This window comes from Bos taurus, chromosome 1 (assembly GCF_002263795.3).
Source record: "Bos taurus isolate L1 Dominette 01449 registration number 42190680 breed Hereford chromosome 1, ARS-UCD2.0, whole genome shotgun sequence".
NCBI classification, from domain to species: Eukaryota; Metazoa; Chordata; class Mammalia; order Artiodactyla; family Bovidae; genus Bos; species Bos taurus.
Genome location: NC_037328.1, coordinates 29,256,052 through 29,271,324, shown reverse-complemented (window position 1 = coordinate 29,271,324; position 15,273 = coordinate 29,256,052). Strand labels below are relative to the sequence as shown.

General features: G+C 35.1%; 1 protein-coding gene across 1 annotated transcript in view; it reads left to right on the top strand.

The window, feature by feature from the left end:
- Positions 1-15,273, top strand: part of GBE1 (1,4-alpha-glucan branching enzyme 1) — a 310,897-nt gene that overhangs the window by 147,413 nt on the left and 148,211 nt on the right. The window contains 4 exon segments of the mRNA NM_001122729.1: positions 4,702-4,827; positions 5,898-6,033; positions 8,131-8,221; positions 12,725-12,934. Coding sequence (NP_001116201.1) covers positions 4,702-4,827; positions 5,898-6,033; positions 8,131-8,221; positions 12,725-12,934 — 563 coding nt within the window.

Genomic DNA, 15,273 nt, shown 5'->3' with positions numbered 1-15,273 from the left:
TGGCCACCTGAGAAGCATCTTATCTCACTGATTTTCCAGTTCAAAGGAACAATATCTTTTGACAAGAAGCATTTCAAAAGATATTCCTGGATTGAATGAATATACACAGAGACATAATTATTTTTACTTCTTCCCTATTTTACCAAACTATTTCTTATATTTTATATTCAAGTTTTAAATATCAGTTTGTAAATAAAACTTGACTTCATATACTTCATTAAGTCATTCTGAGTTTTTCTCAGGTAGAAGTTTATTTTATTCACTCCTTAATTTCATAATGTTTTTTGATGTTAACCTCCCATAAGTCAATGAAATAATTTGACTCGTTGAAAATGGAGTCTAATGTCATGTTTACTAAGTTACAAAATATTATAATTATGTAAATTATCGATTTCCCCTGCAACCTTCATCATATTATTTTCTTTAGTATATTCTTTTAAAGTAATTTGATTTTTTTAGAGTGATATGTGGTGATATTAATATAATTTTTAAACTTTTGTTTTTAACACTTATACACACGCATATGTGCAACTTGAGCACAAGTCCACAAATGTGTTCACAATTATATAATTAACCTATTGGCAATCCTTATCAAAATACTTTTCTTCTGGTTATAGAAGCTCTACAAGGAAATAAATTGATAGCAATAAAGAAATATACAACTGGAAAATAAAAGCTATTATTAATTTATCTATCCATAGGCAACCATCTCAGTATTTTTTCTGTTTCTTAAATAGTTTTTAGTCTCTGGGTTTGTAAGTATTCACATTAGGAAGATACTTGCTGGTGGCTCAGATAGTAAAAGCATCTGCCTGCAATGCGGGAGACCTGGGTTCTATCTCTGGGTTGAGAAGATCCCCTGGAGAAGGAAATGGCAACCCACTCCAGTACTCTTGTCTGGAAAATCCCAAAGGTGGAGGAGCCTGGTAGGATTCCTGGACTCCTGGTGGACTCCTGGTAGGACTGTAGGCTACAGTCCATGGGGTCGCAAAGGGTAGGACATGACTGAGTGGTTTCACTTTTCACTTTTCATGCATTCTTCTGTATAAATTGAAATAATTTTCTTGTAACCTTCAATATAATTTATAAATTTTAACAAGCATACACTATTCAAACATTCTCTTTTTGCTAATAAATATAATACTAAGATTAATAGGTAACAATATAGTTCTTTTGGCACTTCTCTGATTATTTTCACAGGGCAAACTTCTATAATTAGAACTGCTGAGTCATTGAGAATTACTTTTTAAAAAATTTTAGAGTCATTTTGTCAAATTGCTGTTTAGAATATCTGTGCTGTTTTATACTCATATTAGTAGTGAATAAGATTTTCAGTTTGCTAGTACTGAGTAACAGAGAAAGCGATGGCACCCCACTCCAGTACTCTTGCCTGGAAAATCCCATGGATGGAGGAGCCTGGTAGGCTGCAGTCTCATGCATTGGAGAAGGAAATGGCAGCCCACTCCAGTGTTCTTGCCTGGAGAATCCCAGGGACGGGGGAGCCTGGTGGGCTGCTGTCTATGGAGTCGCACAGATTCGGACACGACTGAAGCAACTTAGCAGCAGCAGCAGCAGTACTGAGTAAACGCTTCTGTCCATCAAGTGTTAGACTTTATTGTTGGAAAATCAGTCAAGCTAGCTCTTTCTTTTCAATTTTCCATATAACATGTGCTATTTTGAAGTTGTAAATTAATGATATAAAGTCTTATTTCATTTAAAAAATCTTTTATCTGAATCTGAACTCAAGCAAGCACAAATTCAGGAAGTGTTCTCATCTCTCCCCTTTCTCCCTCCGAAAAGATTTTGGGAGCAGAGTTTAGTCCAGAAAAACCATATTTTTCACCCACTGGATTGTCTCTCAAGTTTGAGTTATTTAGATTTACTGTAAGACTCTTGGGCTTCCCTTGTGGCTCAGCTGGTAAAGAATCTGCCTGCAATGCGGGAGACCCCGGTTCCATTCCTGGGTTGGGAAGATCCCCTAGAGAAGAGAAACGCTACCCACTCCAGTATTCTGGCTTGGAGAATTCAATGGACTGTATAGTCCATGGGGTTGCAAAGAGTTGAACAGGACTGAGCGACTTTCACTTTCATAATACACTTAGTTGGTTATTATAACAATTTAGAAATAACAAATCAAAGGCAAAGAGAGGTGGCTACTCTCAGCGAGTATATTTCTTAGGAAAACCTAAACTTCTGTAGCAGAAATCCCTTCAATTCAAGAGTCTAAAGAATCGAGAACTTTATTTCCCTTCTCTGTAATGATTACAGTAAAATGATCCAGATTTGGTGGGAAGCATTGTTTTACATATCATTCAGAGATCCAGGGTCTACTTGTATTGCTAAAAAAAAAAAAGGAAAGAATTGGATAATTAAAAGTTTCCACGTCAACCATCAACATTATAAAAATTGATGAATAGGAATGTCTAATATAAAACACTAATAGAAATGAAGAAATAGAACTTTTGGTAACAAAAATATTAAAGTCATTCAAGAATGAGTAAATAATCCATTGTTAGGTATAGGATTTTATTTTGTTGTACCTTCAAGCTGATAAGTTAACCTGGTACTGTTTCATGGATTCTGGTAGAAAACACAGGACCCCTGAATCAGAGACTTGCACTAGTTCCCCTCGTTTGCAGTAGTTCCCCTTGTCTTCCAAGTCTTATAGGGATGATGCCGTGTGGTCTATATTGATGCTATGCACACAGTTAGTTTGCCTCATAGCTGAGGAGTATTTACCTTCTGTTATAGAAGGCTTAAGGAAGCCTGTCCATTGTGTTCATGGAAAACATTATCTCATTCCTCAGGGTTGCATGCCACAAACCATTTTCTGAGAAATGGCCTCTCTAGTCAATAGGACCTTATATAGTTAGTATATCCAGCAAAATATGTAGGAGTGAGGAAGACCCATAGAAGGAATCTTCCTTCCAGCTTCTATTACTCAGTAGCCTCCAAAGACATTCATGTGTACTGTAAGATAAGTAATTTTCTGAAGAATGTGGAAATTATATTCAGTATAAGGAAATTTTATATGTTCTTTGCTTGAAGTTTTAAATATTCTCTCTGCCAGCAGATACCTTGAAAAATAATAATTGATTCATGATCAACCTTTGGGGGAATTGTAGAGTCATTTGCAAAAAAGAGAAAAGATAGGTAGATGGATCAGGCAGGGTGCTATTCATGGAAAACCAATTTTTGGTATTTCATTTCCCATAGCCTGTCCTGGATTGATGAGTGAGCAAAATGCCTTTTCTCACATATAACACTGTGTGTATTATACTAGAAATGTACATGACTTAAGGAACACATTTTGGAAGATAAAATACTCCTTTACACTGTTGATCTTATTCATTTATGTTTTTGAGATAATTATTTGAATAATAGCAGTACTTAGCTGTGATAGGCTTTAATAAGTGGGAGGCATAACTAAAGAGATAAAATTGAACTCATGTAAGTTAGACATGTCTTTTTACCGCTCACCTGTCCCCTCCATCTTAAATCATGATTTATTCTTTTTCTGTGTCTGAGGGAAGTGCCATGAAAGCCTGTTAAGCAAAAGGAAGTGAGTGTCAGAAGCTCTGCTCAGCTTTTAGTTCTACCACTTGGTAACTTTGGGACTCTGGCTGCTCATTTAATCTCACTTAATATTTGGGTTATAAAGATTCACTGGAATCAAGTGAGGTATGACTGTGAAAGTCCTTTCTAAACTATAAAGCATTCTACAAATATTTAATTACCAGTAATTATGCATACTTGAGCTTTTCTCAATTAAAGGAGACTGAGGAATATGTTTTTGCTCAATGCTTAGGGTGTGCTGGTCACTCAGCGTTTAGATTAGTTCCTGATCTGAACATTTTTTGTTACACGCTGCCTGCTTTTGGAAGGCTTAATTAATTTAAAAAGAAAACTTTAAAAAACTAAATTCTAGTCACTCGGAAACTCTGTTCATGTAGCTCACTTCGCTGTCTAACCATGCTGATAAATTCAAAGTCCTATATTCAGTACTAAGTCTAAACTGGTGGATTCTGTAAAAATTGCCTTTGCATTTTTATTGTTATTTTTTGTACTGACAGCATTAGTGATACTATTGGCAAATATAGAAATAAATGGTTAAAAAGGAAAATGTTTGGTTTCATATGGTAAAGCATACTTGGAATAAGGTGTACAAGAAGTAAAAAGTAAAAAATATTTGAAAGGTAGTGTTTGTCTACATAATGCAGTTATTAATCAAAACCCATTTTTCTCATTTAGCCTCTTGAAAATGTTATCATTAATTGCTATGAAAAGAAAAAGGAAGAGATAGTGATATAACTCATCACCTTTTTTTTTAACATAGTAAGATTCGTTCCTTCTGTTGATTGATTTATTCACAGTAGCTTGCAATAATATTCATGTCTTTTGCTATCTACTCTATGCTTACTTTAATTAACTACTATAATGGTTGGTTGGCAATGATGGAAATTGCCAGAGAATCATAAAATATTCAAGCTGGAAATGACTTTAAGGATCATATACCACGGCAGATGAGGAGAGCAGGGTTCATAGAATTTTAACATCCTTAAGGTCACACATCTGGATGGCAGTGTAGATTCTTAAGCTCATTCCTCCATTCCTTCCTTGCCACAGTATTCATAGGCTGTCATGCATTAGCTTAAAGTTTTGGAAGTATTTTAAGGCAATAACATCTTGTTCTCTTTTTAGCTTGTTATCAGGAGTAAAAGTGGAGAAATCTTGTACCGTATTTCACCATGGGCGAAGTATGTGACTCGTGAAGGCAGTAATGTGAACTATGATTGGATACAGTGGGATCCAGAATACTCGTATAAAGTGAGAACAACACATCTTTAAATAAATGCTTGCCCAATATTCCTAGGAAAATTAACTTTTACTTTTATAACTTTTATAGTCATGTTCAACTTCTCTTTTCACCATCGATTTAATAGTTTACATCATAGTGCACCTGTTTGCTATACATAGATCAGAGCCCATCATCTGTAGCCAATAAAATGTAGAAGTGAGTTTTTATTTAAGCGTGTGTTTCCGAAATAGGGGTAGGGCAGAACAGTAAATCTCTGTGTACTACCTGATAAGGAATACTGATTTTTAAACATTTTAAATAAAATTTCAATTAATCAAAGACTCCAGTGGTGTAATATTTCTCACTGTTTGGGTCTGAAGCAGAATCAGGGTCCTTAGGAACAATGAAGATGTCTCGTGAATGTATGTTTTTTCATGAATGTATTAATTGAAGTAATTAAAAAAATAATTAATTTATTTTAATTGGAGGCTAATTACTTTACAATATTGTATTGGTTTTTGCCATACATTGACATGAATCAGCCATGGGTATACATGTGTTCCCATCCTGAACACCACCCCCACCTCCCTCCTCATCCCATCCTTCAGGGTCATCCCAGTGCACTGGCCTGAGCGCTCTGTCTCATCCATCAAACCTGGGCTGGCGATCTGTTTCACATTAATTGAAGTAATTTTTTAAGGCTGTCTTACTGACAAGAGTTATAAGTATCTTTGAGCTCAATTTTCTGTCCTTTAAGTTATTGAAGCTTGTTGATAAATGCTTTGCATTTAATCATTATATATGCATTTCACAGTTCTTATGTTTTCTCTAAGGCTTAGGTTCAAAATATATCTTCACTCAGTGATAAGCCATAAGTCATTGCATGACTTCTCTTTTAAAATAGGTCTATTACCATGATCCTAACAAGGATTTTTTTTTTCCCAAAAGAAAATTTAATGGAGGTAGACAGTGCCTTTCGTATGTGAAAGTAGTTTCAAAGTGTTTGAGTTAATTCATCATTTCATTTAATATGCTTAATCGGTTATTGTCATATCTGCATTTTTGGTCTAATTCTATATGTAATTTTAATATTCTGTAGTTTAAACATTCCAAACCAAAGAAGCCAAAAGGTCTACGAATTTATGAATCTCACGTGGGAATTTCTTCCTATGAAGGAAAAATAGCTTCTTATAAACATTTTACATGCAATGTACTACCAAGAATCAAAGACCTTGGTAAGTAATAACTGTGATTTTTATTCAGATAAAATTTTAATGAGTCTGTTCTCTTATTAGAAAAGCTAATTACAAGTGTCTTTTTTGTGTTAAGAGATTAAATATGTAATAGAAATGCATTTTATTTTAGGCTTCTCAAATTGCCTTGTAATAGTGATAGCATAGAAAAGAGAAATGGAATAAAGATAGAACATAAGAATTCAAGATATTATTCCAATTTCAATTTTAAGTAATGTGAATTGATGGCTTCCAAAATTGTAGATAAATACATAAGCATAATTACTTTTCTGCAGAAGAGAATTTTTTATCAATTTAAGTGGTCATTGATTATAGCCTGTTCGGATTAGTCTGTTAGGGAAAAGATCTTACATTGGTAAGTAACTGGAACTCATTTTGTTTCAGAGTCACTGTAGATATGGCTTCTGTAGTATGACTTATCTGCCAGATATTTATGGCGCATCTTTCTGTGTGAGACACATTGTTCTAGATGTTTGTATATTGTAGTCTAATGACAGACCCTGTCTCATGGGAACAAACAAGAGAGTGAATAGTATAGTGTCAGATTATTGATTGGGAATGCTCTGTTATCTTCTTTTTATAGGTTTTTTTCTCATCATTTCACAGCATGTTAGCACCTGCTCCAGTAGCTAGGCAGAAAGATAAACTACATTTAATTAGTCTGTTTCTAATAGGCAGTCCACATTTTGGCTAGAGGAAAGTCTCTCATGATGAAGGTTTCATTTATATAGGCATTTTGATTACCTGAGATGGTGAGGTCAGGTTCCAGAAAGCATAATTAATTAAATGTATGGAGAAGTTAATGTGAATTATATTTAATAGATATTATATTAAGGTTGTTATGTTTGAGATGTTCTCTCATCTCATACTGTAATAAATTGTTTATGACCTATATCTTACAGAACTTTCAGCAGAACAGACATTTTCTTTTTCTTTGTGCTTAATTTCATAGTCCAGGACTCTCGCCATAAATAATTTTGTTGTTGTTCAGTCACTAAGTCATGTCCAACTCTTTGTGACCCTATGGACTACAGCATGCCAGACTTCCCTGTCCTTTACCATCTCCTGGAGTTTGTTAAATAAGTTTAGGAATGGTTAATGACATAAAATGAATAATAAAATATACAAGTTGATATTTGCTCATAAGATTAATACTTATTACATAATGGAGAAATAAAAAACACACTCTATATTTTGTTATTAAGTATTATACTTGACATATTATTGAGCAATAGTTTACACACATATTTAAACTGAGAGAGTAAATTTTGTTTCTTTTTTAACAGCAAAGCCAAAGGTAATAACATTTCAACAGATTCTGAATCATGGAGTTTATGTTGTCCTTTAAACTTATGAATCCCTACTTCTGAATGTGAATTTATACTTGTTCCAGTGTTAATTATGTACTAAAATATGTGCACAAGAAATTATACTAAAATGAATTAGATTTTGAGAACAGAATAGGAATATTTTCTATGTATGTGTGTGTACTTGTGTGTGTGTGCACACAGGTTTACACATGGATGACTGTGAGTAATTTTTTAGGTGCTAGAAACACCTAAAAATGGAAAATGGAAGTGGAAAGTGGAAGCATTAATGCTGGCTTCATAAAAGCCACCTTTTAGAAAAATTGATTTGATGGTATAACTTAGGCTAGAAATAAGAGAAATATAAAGAAAAAGGTGAAATAATATACATGGCATGCAATCAGTTACTTTTATTTGGCTTTCATAATCTTCGAAATGAATATTACAAGTGCAACTGAAGTTTAGCATATGCAGATTGTCATCTTTAATATTCTAAAGCCAAATTAAGAGTATATTTGCATATCATTTATTACTTGTTAAAATAAAGACATTTCAAATAGCTAGACTATAACCCTCAAGAACTAACTGTCCAATTTTGTGTTAGAAGGTCAGACAAAAAAAGATGTTAAAGTAGTAGAACTTTTTAAAATGACCAGACATTAGATTGTGTGTGAAACTTAATGCCTTTTAAACAGGGGGCTATGTTTATATATTTTTTATTACTTTTTTTAATATGTGGCTTTTAATCTCTATTTGACCTTTGCTTATACAGGATATAATTGCATTCAGTTGATGGCGATCATGGAACATGCTTACTATGCCAGTTTTGGTTACCAAATCACAAGCTTCTTTGCAGCTTCAAGGTAAAATGAAGGACATGATATCCATTTTCTTATGTGAACAAAAAAATTTTAAAAATGGAATGAATTTCTGTATTTCATATGGTATCTTATGACCTACTTTAAGGTTAACAGAGTTAATAAAATCTGAGCATTTTCTTTTAAGATCATAGATTCTTCTCTCATCAAACCTTAGAGACTAGCCTGTTTTAAGATTGCTTTTCATGAAATGATTTCTGGTACAGAAAATTCAGTTAGCTTGCTGAAATTGTCATGTTTGGAGGCTAAGCTTTAGTCAGAAAATACTGACTTAGTGAAGCCCCTTGCTAGAGCTCATACCCTTTTCTAGAAAGAGACTCACTTATGGAGGAAGATAACTGAGAAGGCCCTTGGTGGGATTTGTACTGCCCATAGAACTGTCCTTCCTAGGTTGAAATCCAAGGAATATGACTCTGAGCAGAAAAACATCAGAGGGTCCTGTGCAGTTGGAGAGGTACTGATCTGAATGACCACAGGTTGCTCAAGTCCAACTTTGCCTCAGGGAGCTTACAGTGTGGTGGCATGTAAACATCAATCCAGCTGTTGTTGTTCAGTTGCTAAGTAGTGTCCGAGTCTTTGTTAACCCATGGACTATAGCACACCAGGCTTTCCTGTCCTTTACCATCTCCGGAGTTTGCTCAAACTCATGTCCATTGATTCAGGAATGCCATCCAACCATCTCATCCTCTGTGGTCCCCTTTTCCTTCTCCTTCAATCTTTCCCAGCAAAGGGTCTTTTCCAGTGAGTCAACTTTTCACATCAGGTGGCTGAAGTATTAGAGCTATAGCATTAGTCCTTCCAATGAATATTCAGGACTGATTTCCTTTAGGATTAACTAGTTTGATCTTACTCTGCAAGGGACTCTCAAGAATCTCCTTGAGCACCACAGTTCAAAAGCATAAATTCTTCAGCACTCTTCCTTCTTTATGGTCCAACTCTCACATCTGTCCATGACTACTGGAAAAGCCATAGCTTTGAGTATAGTCCTTGTGAGCAAAGTGATATCTCTGCTTTTTAATACACTGTCTAGGTTTATCACAGCTTTTCTTCCAAGGAGCAAGTGTCTTTTAATTTCATGGCTGCAGTCACTATCTGCAGTGATTTTAGAGCCCAAGAAAATAAGGTCTGTCACTGTTTCCATTTTTTCCCCATCTGTTTGCCATGAAGTGATGGGACCAGATGCCATGATCTTGGACAAAAATCTAGTAATCATATATATATATTATGATTTCCACTTGTAATAAAATCTGAGAAGATGGGAAATTGTTCTGATAGCATAGAACCAGTGGTTTGACCACTGTAGATTAGATCTAAACTGGTGTTGCCACTGAGATTTAAAACATGATTAAGAGATAAACAGTTTTCAATCTTAAAAAGGGGGGCTTATCTAGGGGGGAAAGGTGAAGTGGGAGTACATAGACAGCATTCCAGACATAGAGAAAAGATACTGATCCCTTTACTTGTTTCTCTTTATAGGATTTCTCCTTGAACGAGTTATCTGTCCTTATTGTCTCTAATTCCTCCACTTCTCTTCTTTCTTGAGCTCATTCCAAGTAGGCACTCCACCTCTTTGCTGAAATTGCTCTTATCTAAGGTACTGATGGCCTCCACATATTAAGTCAATCATCAGTTCTTAGCTTACTTGACCTGTCAGCAGCATTTGGCACAATTGATTACTCACACCTTCTTTCAACTTTTTTTCTTTTCTTGGCTTTCAGAATATTAAACTTTCCTTTGGTTTTTCTCACATCTTTTGTTGCTTCTTCTTTATTTCCTTTGTCCTTTCTGACCACTAAAGATGGGCCCTCCTAGTGTGCAGCCCTTGGTTCCATTCCCTTCTGTATTTAAATGAAGTATCTTTAGGGTCTCATTAAGACTCATTCATTCTTATGGCTTAAATACACTTTATATGCCAACTGCCAAATTGAACTCCCCAGTCCTCACCTCTGTTGTGAACTTCAAACAGTGTCTATTTGAGGTTGGAATATCTAATATGTATCTCATACTTAACCTGTTCCGGACTATATTTCTGTTCTTATCTTCTAACCTTCTTCTCCTGTTATTTTCCTTAATTCAATAAATGACATTTCTGTCTTTCAGTTACTTAAGCCAACTACATTATACTTGACTTTTCCCTGTATGGTCTGCACTACACTCTATCAGAAAACTAGCCACCTGTAACTTCAAAATATATTCAAATCTTTCTGCTTCTCCTGTTCCCACTGCTACCACTCTGTCCAAGTTGCCACTTCTTACCTGAGTCATTTCATTAGCTCTGTAATGGGTCACTCTGTATTTTCTTTTCTCCCTTTCCTGGCTTTCTCCTCCACACATGGACTACTTTCTTCAAAGTACCCAACATCATCTGTTTAAGATGAAAATCAGATCATGTCACTTTCATGTCACTCAAAACTCTCTAACAATTTTCAGCTCTCTTTTGAAATAAAAGCCAAATGTCATACATTGATTCATAAGGCCTCATGTTATCTGGATTGATCATTACACTCCAGCCACACTAGTGTGTTTGCTCTTCTTCAGATGCTCATTTCTGTCTCCAATGCCTGTTTATTTCTGAACACTCTTCCTTTAGATATTTGCACGCCTTGTTCCCTACTTCTTTCTTATCTTCGATCAATATTGCCTGTGTCATAAAACTTTCACTGATGACCTTATTTAAAATAGCAAACCTTCCCTTCCCACTAGTGGCCTGGCTTCATTTTTCTTTTGAGCAGTCACTGCTATCTGATATTCCACATATTTTGCTTATTTATTTCCTATCACCTAACTAGAAAACAAATCCCATAAGGCCAGTGATGTTTATTTTGTTCACTGGTAAATCACAGAGCATAGAAAAATTAATGGCACACAGTAGACTGCTTAATAAGTATTTGTTGAATGAATGAATGAATGAATAAAACTTTAGGGATGTTTATTCATTGAACACGGAGAAGGCAATGGCACCCCACTCCAGTACTCTTGCCTGGAAAATCCCGTGGATGGAGAAGCCTGGTGGGCTGCAGTCCATGGGGTCGCTAGAGTCGGACACAACTGAGCAACTTTACTTTCACTTTTCACTTTCATGCATTGGAGAAGGAAATGGCAACCCACTGCGGTGTTCTTGCCTGGAGAATCCCAGGGATGGGGGAGCCTGGTGGGCTGCCGTCTCTGGGGTCGCACAGAGTCAGACACGACTGAAGAGACTTAGCAGCATTCATTGAACATGCTTTTCAGTGAGTGGCAAAAGAGGCCAGGTAGCTAGGATAAGAAGAGTAATGGGTAGAGTGTCATAAATCTAAAGCTTTTGTATGTGTTAAGTCACTTCAGTTGTGTCCAACTCTTTGCAACCCCATGGACTGTAGCCCACCAGGCTACTCTGTCCATGGGATTCTCCAGGCAAGAATACTGGAGTGGGTAGCCATTTCCTCCTCCAAGGGATCTTCCCGACCCAAAGTTAAAACCCACATCTCTTATGTCTCCAGCATTGGCATGTTGGTTCTTTACCACTAGTGCCATCTTGCAAGCCCCTAAAGCTTTTGGAAAGAACAAAATTAGATAGTGCAGTAGGTCATGATGAAGAGAGACAGAAATCAATTCATCACAAGCATGATTACTTATTTAAAAGGCAAAAGTTGATACTATGATGTGAAGTGAAAGTTGCTCAGTTTTGTCTGACTCTTTGTGACCCCATGGGCTATACAGTCCATGGAAGTCTCTAGGCCAGAGTACTGGAGTGGGTAGCCTCTCCCTTCTCCAGTGAATCTTCCCAACCCAGGAATTGAACCGGGGTCTCCTGCACTGCAGGCGGATTCTTTACCAGCTGAACCATCAGGGAAGCCCTGATGCTATGATTGACTGCAATACTGAGACTTTACAAAGGTTCAAAAAAGCCTTCCTCTAGGTAGTGAGTTTTGTTTCCTATTTCACAGACTGGAAAACCATTTTTAACACAAATCCATGTACATGTGAACTGCCCATCTTTCCTACTTGGGTGGTGACAGGGTCCACTGGTACTTGGGGTGTTCCAGTCTGGGAATAAGTAAGTGCAGGAGAGATGGCCTCAATTAAGCCACTAAGGATATTCAAAGAAATATTCTAAGAACTCCACAACCCCAACCATGCATACACAAAGGGATGGCCAGGTATATAGACAGGAATGACCATGCCTCTTAAACCAATTAGCCTTGGCAATGGAAATCAGAAGCTCTGAGTATGGAAAAGGGGAATTTTACTATCTGCCTACTCAAAATGTGAATTTTTATTGGGTTATAAATTTACAGTTATTAGTCAGATTATTTTTTATTAAATGCTTATAAAAATGCCTGATAGGAAATATTAAGCAACTTTGAGCTGTGTCTAATATATCATACTACATTTGCATATTTGAAGTATCTAGTACTGTTCTGGTAAAACAAGTGATTGTCAATAAAGAATTGGTTGTTTCCTTTAAATATGATGTGATCTTGTTTTTACTGTCTCTTTTACCTTCAGCCGTTATGGAACTCCTGAAGAGCTGAAAGAACTGGTTGATACAGCCCATTCCATGGGTATTACAGTGCTCTTAGATGTGGTACACAGCCATGCGTCAAAAAATTCAGAAGATGGACTAAATATGTTTGACGGGACTGAATCCTGTTACTTTCATTATGGACCTAGAGGGACTCATCTTCTATGGGATAGTCGGTTATTTGCCTACGCCAGGTATGTACATATAATATGGAAATGTCTTATTTGTTCGAAAAATAATTCAAGGAGTTTTACCAAATTCATTGTATGTGTACTCTGTCACTGGTATTTAGTTTCTTAACTTTTAAAAACATTTTATGAGAAATGTTTATCATACACTGAATCTACCTTGTTTTGATTAGCACATGTATTAGTGGTAAGTTGCACTAACTTTCAGTTTTACAAATCACATGCTATTTAACATATATTGGTTATATTGCCACTTAAAAGTTTAATGTGAATTTTCTTTATTATCTAAAGAACACTGTATCAGTTTGAATTAAACATAGAAAATTGCCTTTTAATTGAAAAATACACATTGTTTTAAGTAGACTACTAAAAATACTTTATGTTTTGCCATCTAAATATTACTGATGTTTTTGATTGCAGCAGGATCTTAATAGTATCATGTTTTTAATAGCAGTTAAACTCTATGAACAACTAACAGTAGTATGTAATACGTCAGGTATGGTGCCAGGTGTTTTAGATATATTAGCCACTCCAGTACTCTTGCCTGGAAAATCCCGTGGACAGAGGAGCCTGGTGGGCTCCCGTCTATGGGGTTGCTCAGAGGTGGACACGATTGAGCGACTTCACTTTCACTTTTCACTTTCATGCATTGGAGAAGGAAATGGCAACCCACTCCAGTGTTCTTGCCTGGAGAATCCCAGGGATGGCAGAGCCTGGTGGGCTGCCGTCTATGGGGTCGCGCAGAGTCGGACACCACTGAAGCGACTTAGCAGCAGCAGCAGCTACATATTTTATTTATTATGCACAACAACTCTACTTATATGTAGTAAGTACTATTGTTATGACCATCTTTCAGATAATAAACTAAGGCTTAGTGCTCAGTTTCTTAAGATTAAAACATATCTCTGACTTGCCATCTAATTAGAAGGGTTTTTGAGTGATTAAATCTAAATTCCAAAATATGGTAAAAGTTTTTAAACTTAGAAATACTATCAATTTGTATCCATCTTTTATCATAAGTGAAAATATAATGAAAATATGTTTTCAGGTATATTAAAAGTGGCAGGGTGTCAAGTAATGTATAACTAACTTTTAAATAATATTTCTGAAAGAATTTAATGAATTTTCTGTTGGATGTTACACCACAAATAAATAACCACACATATGGAAAACCAAAAGGGTAGAAAACTGCTTCAGCAAATACTTGGATAAAATGAAAAATTCTAATTTTTGAACATAAATTAGATGACTTTACAAGGAAGAAGTTGTTTTGCTTCACTCTTAATACCAGGCGTTATTTTGTATTTTGTAGCCGTATAGGAATCACTCATGTCAGATGAAGAAGCATAATATATGAGAAAAGACACAAGTGGCAGAAGCAGGTGGCAGGGTTCCAGGCCTAGTTTCACTCTGGTACAAATTAATCATTCTAGATCTCAGGTTTTTCATTATAAAAGGAGGCAGAGTTTTGGGACTAATACAATTCCCTCTGTAAAGGGAATTGTATTTGTGTCATCTTATTGAACATTGTTTTTTATATTACAGATTTATAATAAGTAAAAAAAGGACTGAACCTATGTTAATTCTATGATACAACTCTTAATTTCATTATTGAGTAAATATTTTAAAAGTAGAATGTGAACGAGAAATACAACTAATGAAGCTTTCCGTTTCATATTTGGATGAATAAGTGTTGACTCTATCCTGTAGAACTGTGTCTTATCAGAGAAGTACACTAAATTTTTAAGTTTTTATGTTTTGAAACAATTTTGGTGTGGAACTGAATCTTGAAAAGAAATACATTCAGTAGGTGGATTTCTATGTAATGATACTTTATTTTATTAAAATATGTATTATACTGTATTTTTTCTGTATCTTGAGCTCTCAAAGTCCATTTAAAGTTATCCGGTTTTTTAAGGAAAAGGAATTATACATAACTGTCTTTAAAACTTTTCTGGTATTGAAATTAAGACATATTTAAACCTTAATTTAATACTTATTTTCTTCTTCATTGAATTAACTATTATCTTTATCAAGTGCTTACTTTTGGTAAATATAATATATGATTTTAGTTTGTTATTTTTTTTCTTATGATTTTTTTTTTGGTTTTGTTACGTCATGTAGGCTTAGACTTTTGTAAATATAGTTCCATTCAAAATATATTTCTATAATTCAAATATTTTGTTTATTTCAAATGTTAAATCCTCTAATTTTTATAGTATTAGTATTTTCTATATAGATTTATGCTTTTAGTTACAACATCATTAAACAACATAGATAAATCCTACAAAGCCAAATTTTTAAAAAGCTAAATACAAATTCACACAAATAATTCTATAATATTT